The 9,098-nt window shown below is 46.1% G+C and overlaps 1 protein-coding gene across 1 annotated transcript in view; it reads left to right on the plus strand.

The window, feature by feature from the left end:
• Positions 1-9,098, plus strand: part of SNURF (SNRPN upstream open reading frame) — a 17,753-nt gene that overhangs the window by 859 nt on the left and 7,796 nt on the right. Inside the window, exon 2 of the mRNA XM_006167239.3 lies at positions 6,855-6,950. Coding sequence (XP_006167301.1) covers positions 6,855-6,950 — 96 coding nt within the window. The remainder of the gene's footprint in view (positions 1-6,854; positions 6,951-9,098) is intronic.

Raw genomic sequence — 9,098 nt, forward strand, 5'->3', positions numbered from 1 at the left:
GGAGGTCCCAGTCGATCCCCGCCATTGTGCGCTCCGCAAAGATGGCGGCCCCTGCAGAGGCCGGGCTGTGCGCAGGCGCTGCAGGTGCGCCGGCGCCCCCTCCCCACCTTGCGGCAAGGCCGCACTCCTGCGCTGCTGGCGTCCCAGCCACCCCTCCCGACCGCGGGCCGAGGGGAGTCCTGCGGAGCGTGCGTGCGCTGGGACGCAGACTCCCTGGGCAGATGCTGCGACGGAGAAAGCTGCGGGCGTGGGCGTGGGCAGGATGGCGTCCCCTCCCCCGTGCGGGGCAGTGCCTCGCGGGTCGGCAGCCTCCGCCTGTACCTGACAGCAGTGCATCTGCTCCGTCCCTGCTGGGGCACAGCCGGGGACAGGTGGTGGGTCAGCACCAGCTCCACCCAGGCTTTGCAGCCGGCCCCTTCCCCACTCTGCCGCAGTGCAGGGCGGGGGAAGGGGAGAGGCCAGGACTTTGCGGCAGCCCCCCCCCGAACGGGCGGCGCCGCTCGGCCCCTGGAACGGCAGGGTCTGAACAGGCACCGGGCGCGGCCGCCCGGAACATGCCGCGCTGCCTCGTGAGTCCGTCCCTGGCGCACGGTTTACGCTTGCTCTCCAACTCTGCAAAGGCCACCTCTTCAGTCCTGTTGCTCGCCCGCTGGTTGAACTGTCCACCTCCGAAGGGTACCAAGAACCCCTTAGCGCAGCTCTCCTTCCACCTGCCGACTCGGTAACCGACGGGCAGGCCACCTTCAGAGCCTGTCTCCCTTGAGACCCCTGGTACCCCATCGCGCCGCCACGTCGAGGATTTCCTTAAACCTAGCGGGTCAGTGTGGTCCCGACCCATGTGAGGATGCCGCAAAACACCCGGCCCTCCTGGCCTCCTCGGAGATGGTCTGCCCAAAGATGTCAAAAGCGGGGCGGATCGAGCTGGGTGGAGGTGTTCAGGGTGCGTGCAATTTGCTGCCCTTCGCTGGACTTCTAAGTCAATGCTTTTAGTCATTTTTGAAGTTGGAATTCCAATGAGACTTTGGTGACAAGGATAACGAACCAAATAACTGCACTCCTATATTACTCCAATATGATTTTTTTAAAAACTTTTTTTAAAGATTTTTTTGCTTTGCAGTCTTTTGTGTCCTTAATTTTTTCTTAATTTTTGTCCTTAATCTTCCTCCACCCAGTCTATCTCACCAGTGTGTTAGCTGTGCTGAGCTGGGATGGCTGAAAAGGTAAACGGAGGAGGGACCAGCAGCTGACGTAATGGCTATGTCGCTGGTCTCCCATGTCGGTTCGAGTTCTGGACCCACGGCTTAAACTCATGCCAGGCGCGTGTGCCCAGGATCCCGAGAGGAGAGTGGAGGAGAAGGGATTGCGGTGTGGCCATCCCCCCTGGGGGGTGATTTCTTGCTTTCTGTCTCGCTGGCTGGCTGGCTGGCTGGCGAACAATGTAAAACACACCCGCAATTGAAAAAGATACCAAAAAAAAAAAAAAAAAAAAAAAAAAAAAAAGAAAGAAAGAAAAGAAAAGCTTCCTTCCAGCATAGTCTATTTTCTAGTACTTTGAGAAATAGGGAGGCCCGGGCATGTGTGCAATGTTGCCCATTTCTGTGTTCCCCGCTTGGATACATGCCAACTCCAGCTGTGAGGCCTAGCCAAGTGTGGCCCCTCACAGGCCCTGCACCCAGCCCCATGTTGCACCTGTCGGGAGGCCCCAGCCCCAGCCTGGCGACCGCCTGGCGACCCACGGTCTTCTGCGGGCTTCCTGGGAAGCCGATGGAGCGTCCTCCCGGGCCTCCGTGCAGCTGCTAGGTGGGTGCCATCTAGCTTAGGTTCGCTCACAGACTCGGTTCTACTGTCTTGGCTTCCCTATTCTATCTGGTTTCTGAATCCAAGATTTTTGTCATGGATGGATGGTTACTCTGCATTTTTGTATTTCTTCCTCACTCTCTTTTCCTAATGTTCAGTGTTGTTTTCCAACTAACTTCACATTTAAGACGTCACGGTTTCTAGGGTAAGCTCTTGTCACCGTTCTCTAGTGTGCAGCGCTTTTGGGGTCCTTGACATGAGCAGGGGGGAGTGCTGTGGCTCCCGGGAGGAGGGAGGGCAGTGAGCCAGGGCTCTGATCTCTCTTCTGCAGAGTGGGCTATAGGGGCCGCGCCTTTCCTCCCAAAGCCTAGGAAGCTTGAATGAGAGTTGTTACTGGCTAAGGCAGCTGCTTTCAGTGAAGGTAGGAGACAAACCTTCTTTCTTTTCTCTTCCAATTTCTGAGCACTAGCTGACCCAGAATGACCTTTTTGCTGACTCTCCAGCGGTTTTGTTTTGGAAGCCCTAATTTTTCTCATACCTGTAGTACGCAGACTGGTAGGATCTCACACTATCTTTTTGTATTTTTTTAATTCCTGAGATACTAGTCTATATTTTAATTTTTTTGTTTATTTAAAGACTATTTATATAGAAATTGTAGGCAGTTAAGAATAAAATTGTGAGATTCCTTTGCTTTTTCTGCTTTTCAGGGTATTTCTAGATTTTTTTCAATGAAAGTTATTTTAGAACTAAAAACAACTATGTATACATTTAGCTTTTTCTCTTGAATGCTTAATTTCCTGAAATGTTGATTTCTGGGTTGGGAATTCGGTTAGGACGATTATAAATGGAAACTTGTGTATGGATGTATCTAGAATAGACTTCACCCTCTTCAGGATAAAGCTCACAGGGGGTTTGTATGTAGTTGAAAGTGAGAATCAGAAAGTAGATGGGGACAGCAGGTGGCGTGGTAGTTAGAGGCGCTGGACTCCCACATGCTGGCTGTGGTCCTAGTCCTTGACCTGGCGGCTTGCTTTCTCACTTTCTCTCTCTCTCTCAAGCTCTGTCCCTCTTCGGTCAAATTAAAAATAAATAAATTTAAATAATTCTTTAAAAAGAGATTCGTAAAAATAGAACTAAGAATATTTTTGCATTATGACTTTTCCCAACTGACAGCTCACCCCTTTTCATACTGAGCAACTGATAAACCAGCTAAAGATGTGTTCTGGTAACAGATAATTATACAATATTGGATTAGTTAGTTAGAATCTGGAGGACAATAGCTCCTTTTATTTATTTTTTTTTATTATTTTTTAGACACGTTTTTGCTATAGGACATGTGTGCTCGCCAGAAAGACAGAGACAGACAGAGAGACAGAAAGCAAGAAATCACTCCCCAGGGGGGGATGGCCATGCCACAATCCCTTCTCCTCCATTCTCCTCTTAGGATTTTGGACACACATGCACATGCACCCGACATGAGTTTAAGCCACTGGGTCCGGGACACAAACTGTGGTTGACTACATGGGAGTTCAGTTACATAGCCATTACGCTGACTGCTGATCCCAACTCCTTTTATTATATTAAATTAGTGTATTGCATTTTAAAATATATGTGAGAACCTACCATTGTGTTGTAAAATGAATCAGTATTTCACCCCTTTTTATTGCTGAATAATATTTCTTTTTATGGATTTACCATACCACACCATATTTATTTGTCCATGCATCAGTTGATGGACATTTGTGTTGTTTACACTTTTTGGCTGTTATGAATAGCGCTAGTAGGAGCACTCATGTTCCAGTTTGAGTTTTAATGTTGCTCTGTCTAAAAGGGAACTTACTGGGTCATATGTAAATTTTGTGAAGTGTGCAAGGCTGTACCACTTTACTTTGCCACAATTTGTTCAAATCTCTTTTTCCCAATTCTTGTGGTGTCCAGTAGTATCTTATTATAGTTTTGATTTGCATTTCTCTAATGGTTTGGTAAATCTTTGCGAACTATCTCTTCAGATTGTTTACTCATTTTGAAAATAGGTTTTGTCTTTTTATTGTTGTTGTACAAGTTCCTTATACGTTGTGAACACAAGACTTGAAACTGTATGGAAATGTGATTGGCATACAGAAAGTTTACAGAGTGTCATGTTAGGGAGGACATGTACACCTGCGGCAACCTCGCTCATCACCTTCTGAGCTTCTCCCACTCCTCTGTTTCTACCGTCCTGTGGTTATTTTTTCTGTTGGCAACAGTCTTACCACCCGTATAACTTACTCGTATTTCCTCCTATTCTGCTGGTCCATCTTTTACTTTATTTGGTGTCCTTTGAAGCAAAGATCTTTACTGTTTCACACTGGATCAAGGCCAGTTCATCCATGTGCTGAGCGATGTGTCCCCGCTCTCACACAGTCCTAGCTGGCGTGGCCTGCTGCCCCTGGGCCCACCACATGCTGTCTGCCACACCGTGTGCTGTCGCAGCTGTTTCTTAGGCTGCTTTGTACGTAAGAGGCCCTTTAAGAAATGATTGCCTAATGTTGTGATCAGCAATGTATACAATTTTATGATTTAAAACTCTAATGTGTGTGTATATTTGATTTTTAAAATTGTTTATATAGCTTGATTAGAACATTTAAAAATCTTGAAGCAATTTTTTGGGGGGAGGTTTTTGCTATAGGGCGCGTATGCTCACCAGACAGACAGAGACAGAGAGATAGAAAGCGAGAAATCACCCCCCAGGGTGGCTGGCCATGCTGCAATCCTTTCTCCTCCATTCTCCTCTTGGGATCTTGGGCATGCATGCACGCACATGCGCCTGGTGTGAGTTTAAGCCACGGGGTCCAGGACTTGAACCTAGGTTGGCTACATGGGAGTTCATCAACACAGCCATTATGCTAACTGCTGGTCCCTCTTGAAGCAATTTGTACACCAACATTTTACCAATATAAGAATCTAAAACGACTGCTTAAAATAGCAGCGAATTAGCCGCTGGAGTGTGTCCTTTGATTTCTGCCTTTGAGATATTACTTGCATGAGTTTTATTTTAAAGAATTGTTTTATATAACTTCATTCATTCATTCATTCACTTTTTAATTTGACCAAAAAGGGACAGAATGAGCGAATGAATGAGAGAGCGAGAAAGAGACAGGGAAAGTGATAAGGCAAGCTGCCAGGTCTGGGGCTCGAACCATGGTCGACCATGTGGCAGTCTACAGTACCCTCAATCACGACACCTCTTGCTGGCCCCTTGTATGACTTTTGGAAAGACCTTTTTTCTGTCCTTTCTTATTTAAGCTATTTTGAATTTTATGAGTGGTTGCCAGCACAGTCAGCCCTCTGTGGTCTGTTTCCCTGAGCAGCCATTTGTGAAGTGTTCTGCAGATCCTAACGTGGCGGCAATTTTTTTTTTCCTATTTTTTCTTTTTCTTTTCTTTTCTTTTTTTTTTTTTTTGCTTAAGTAGCGCCTCTGGGGACCAGCAGATGGTGGAGTGGTTATGTTGCTGAACTTCTACATGACCAGCCATGTTTTCAGTCCCAAACATGGTGGCTTGAAAAAATCACACCGGTGTGTGCACATGTGTGCCCAGAATCCTCGGAGGAGGATGGAGAGGGGATTGCAGCATGACTAGCCCCTAGGCAGTGATTTCTCACTTTCTCTTTCACTGTGTCTGTCCCGCCCCTACCCCCAACCCCTGAAATATGCCCTAAGGCAAAAAATCTCTTTAAAAAAGTAGCCTCTCTCTGTTTTGAAAATCCTAAGAAAACAGCATTTGTACAAGAGGATTTTAAAGTAGACTTTTTATAATTTAAACTTTACTCATGCCATTCTACTATGCAAAAGAATCTACCCCTTTTTCTTCTTTTTAAAATATTGCATCACTGTACGTCTTTACATTGTACAAAATGAATCTCTCCAAAAAATATTTGCCCAAGCTATTTTGGAATAAGCTTTGCTCTTTGGAGAACAGATTGACTAACAGGGTAATTATATTATGTGTATGCCTTTGTGTGTGTATCTGTTTACATAAATGCATATTTTTATGTGTATGTGTAAAATGGAAGGTTTTATTTGCTTTTTTAAGTTTTTATTTTCCCAAAGATTTTTGCTACAGGGCGCATAAGCTCATCGGAAAGACAGAGAGAGACGGAGAGACAGGAAGTGAGAAATCAACCCCCAGGGGTGATGGCCATGCCACAATCCCTTCTCCATTCTCCTCTCGGGATCTTGGGCATGCACGCACACGCACCCGGCGTGAGTTTAAGTCAGCGGGTCCGGAACTTGAACCGTGGTCGACTACATGGGAGTCCAGCATCACAGCTATTACACTAACTGCTGGTCCCTGCTTTTGAAAGTTTTGCTCTGGAGTGCTTGCACTTGCCAGAGAGAATGAAAAATAAGAGCATCTCTGTGTGGGGGCTGTGTGTGCCATGCCGCAGTCCCTCCCTCTCCTGTGTTTGGGGATGCACATACCTTCTCTTGGTGGCTGTTTCGAGCCGCCATGTCTTTGGCAGGAACCTCTCCAGCCACGCTGCGTGGAATCCAGCTGTTACAGCCACCACCACGCCAGCTGGCCCATGTGTTTACTGTTTGTACTTTATTTCTTGATTTTTTTGAACCAGGGTTTGGGGTGTGATAGGTTTCTAAAAGGAGAAATAAAGTGGCTATAGCATAGCTTTTAGGTATTTGAAGGACACAGGTTTAAGTTTTTTAGCCATAGGGTACATGTACTCACTAGAGAGAGAGAGAGAGAGACAGTTAGAGGCAGTAAGAAGTCACCCCTCAAGGATGATGGCTATGCCACCGTCCCTCTCCCTTCATTCTCCTCCTGGGATCTTGGGCATGCACACGTGCGCCTGGTGTGATATTTAAGCTGGGTCTGAGACTTAAACTGCTGTTGGCCATGTGGGGATGTAGTGCCTTAACCACTAGCCCACCTGCTGGCTTCCACCTTTTTAAACTTTAAAGCCCCTCATATTATATACATTTCTACATATAGCCTTGAGATAAATGTTGTATAAGTTGATGATGAAGTTTGTTAGGCAAATGAATATTTTCGTGTTTTCAGGGATCGCTTACACCTGAGACGCACCACGGAACAGCACGTGCCGGAAGTGGAAGTCCAGGTCAAACGCAGAAGGACAGCGTCACTGAGCAGGCAAGAGTAAGCACAGCGGGTGGGCCTGCTCAGTCTCGCTCAGGGACAAGAGAACCTGCCATAGTCCCCATGACTGCCTGATTGAATCGAAGACGCACACTCACACATGCAGAAGATGCAGCCAAAAAAGCAGCGAGATCATCTTTAACCGTGATGCCCTAAGCTAACCCAGCCTCTGTTCAAGTGTTTAGTGTAATGTATTTTTCCCCTATACACCTGCAGGTTGGGCTTACTTTTATAAAACTATTTTCAATTCCATGTGTATTTAAACATTTCCGTTTATCCTGTAGTCACCACCTGCAGACTTGGGGGAGTTCTGTGCATCGGAGGGCACTGCATTCACTCTTGCTCTGCAGTGCTGCTGTTTTCAGTTTTGGCTTTTGTAATTATTTAATTACAGATTTGTCATGTCTCTTTGTCATGTATTTACAATGCGTACACATGGACACATGCATGCATATTTTAAATTTGGGTTTCTAGAAGGTCAATTTTAACTAAAAATATGAACTTTTTTCTTTTCTTTCTTTCTTTTTTTTTTTTTTTTTTTTTTTTTTTTAGCTTTTGCTGTAGGGTACCTGTGCTCACTGGGAATGAAGAAGGGAGGGAGAGAAAGAGAGAAAGTGAGAAATCAGGCCTGGCCTGCCCAGCTAGTTAGGGCCAGCTGCACATCTCAGGCCTGGCTGCGTGGGACGGAGAACTGAACCTGGCCTCTGGTGCGATCTCAGCTGGGTGCTGCTGTGTGCTCTTGCTTGCAGCACTTTGGCTGGGCCCAAAATACATTTTTAAATACAATGAGTGTAATCTTATAGTCTAATCTTAAATGCCAAATCACTCCTCTTCCTTCTCCAGAGATGATCTTGAGGTACTTTAGTATCTGTCTTTCCACACTCTGTTCTGTGTGTGTGTGCACGTGCGTGTGTGCGTGCGTGCGTGTGTGCGTGCGTGCATGTAGGGAGAGAAGAAGGGAGCAGATGGGTCACACCCTGGTCCTTTGAGGTTGCATGCATTGTGTAGTGTTGTAGGTACTGTTTGTGGCAGTAAGGGGGTCTTGCCACAACAATGCTTACAAGTCTATCTCATTTTATTGACAGGTAGAATAATAAAATACTTGAAATTAATCTACTGATAGATAATTAATTTGTATTTCTTGGCTACTGACAGGGAAAATAAGAGCAGTGTGACAATGTAATATATTAATAGGATTTAAAAAAAACTCAGTCCAAAGTCATTTTTCTTTTTTGGGAAAGAATTATTTATTTAATTTTATTATTACTGTGTTTAGTTTGTTGTAGAACATATGCACTCACCGGAGAAAGAGAGAGAGAGAGCGAGAGCGAGCGAGCGACCTATTCCTGTACTCTACTTATTCTCAAAATGAAGAGGCAGCTAGAAGGGACCCTCCCAGTGGAGCAGGGTCACACCGTCAGTATTTGGGGCATGCACGTGTGTATGCATAGCATGTTTTGCAAACCACAGGGACTCGAGCCTAAACTGTGGTCAGTCTGTGGGCTCTGTCTCATAGTGCTGTGCTCCCCACTGCACTTGTGGCCCCAGACTTAGAGGTTGTTTTCTTTTGTAATTGTAAAAAGTACATAGCAAGCATTTCATGTCTTTTGTTATTTGCTCATTGTACATGTGAAAAATACTGAAGACATTGGCACATTTTAAAGTATTGGTGAGGGTAAAGATCTTCCCATTTCTCCTTATGAATTTAGTAGGTTCCTCCCCAACCCCTCCAAGTGTATCCTATAAGTTGCATTCTCATCTTGGTACTTGTTTTGAAAGGAGTATTTCATAAATACATTATTTATGTGCTGTATAAGCATTTTGTGTACTATAATGTGCCCTTTACAAGAGGCTATTTATCCGTTTTCTTTGATATAGTAAGGCTTTCTTCTTCCTTGAGTCTTGTGTAACTGCCATGTCCTATGTTAGAAGTGACTCTAGTCCCACTTCCTGGAGAGCTCAGACTGAGATGGCTCTGTTGGTGGAGGCCAGTCCGCTGGGGAGCGCCCTGTCAGTGGGCGGAGTCTGCTGGGGAGCGCCCTGTCAGTGGGCGGAGTCTGCTGGGGCGCGCCCTGTCAGTGGGCGGAGTCTGCTGGGGCGCGCCCTGTCAGTGGGCGGGGCTCGCGGGGGGGGGGCCTGCAGGTGGGG

The sequence above is a fragment of the Tupaia chinensis genome, unplaced genomic scaffold, assembly GCF_000334495.1.
Source record: "Tupaia chinensis unplaced genomic scaffold, TupChi_1.0 Scaffold144682_1, whole genome shotgun sequence".
Classification (NCBI taxonomy): domain Eukaryota; kingdom Metazoa; phylum Chordata; class Mammalia; order Scandentia; family Tupaiidae; genus Tupaia; species Tupaia belangeri.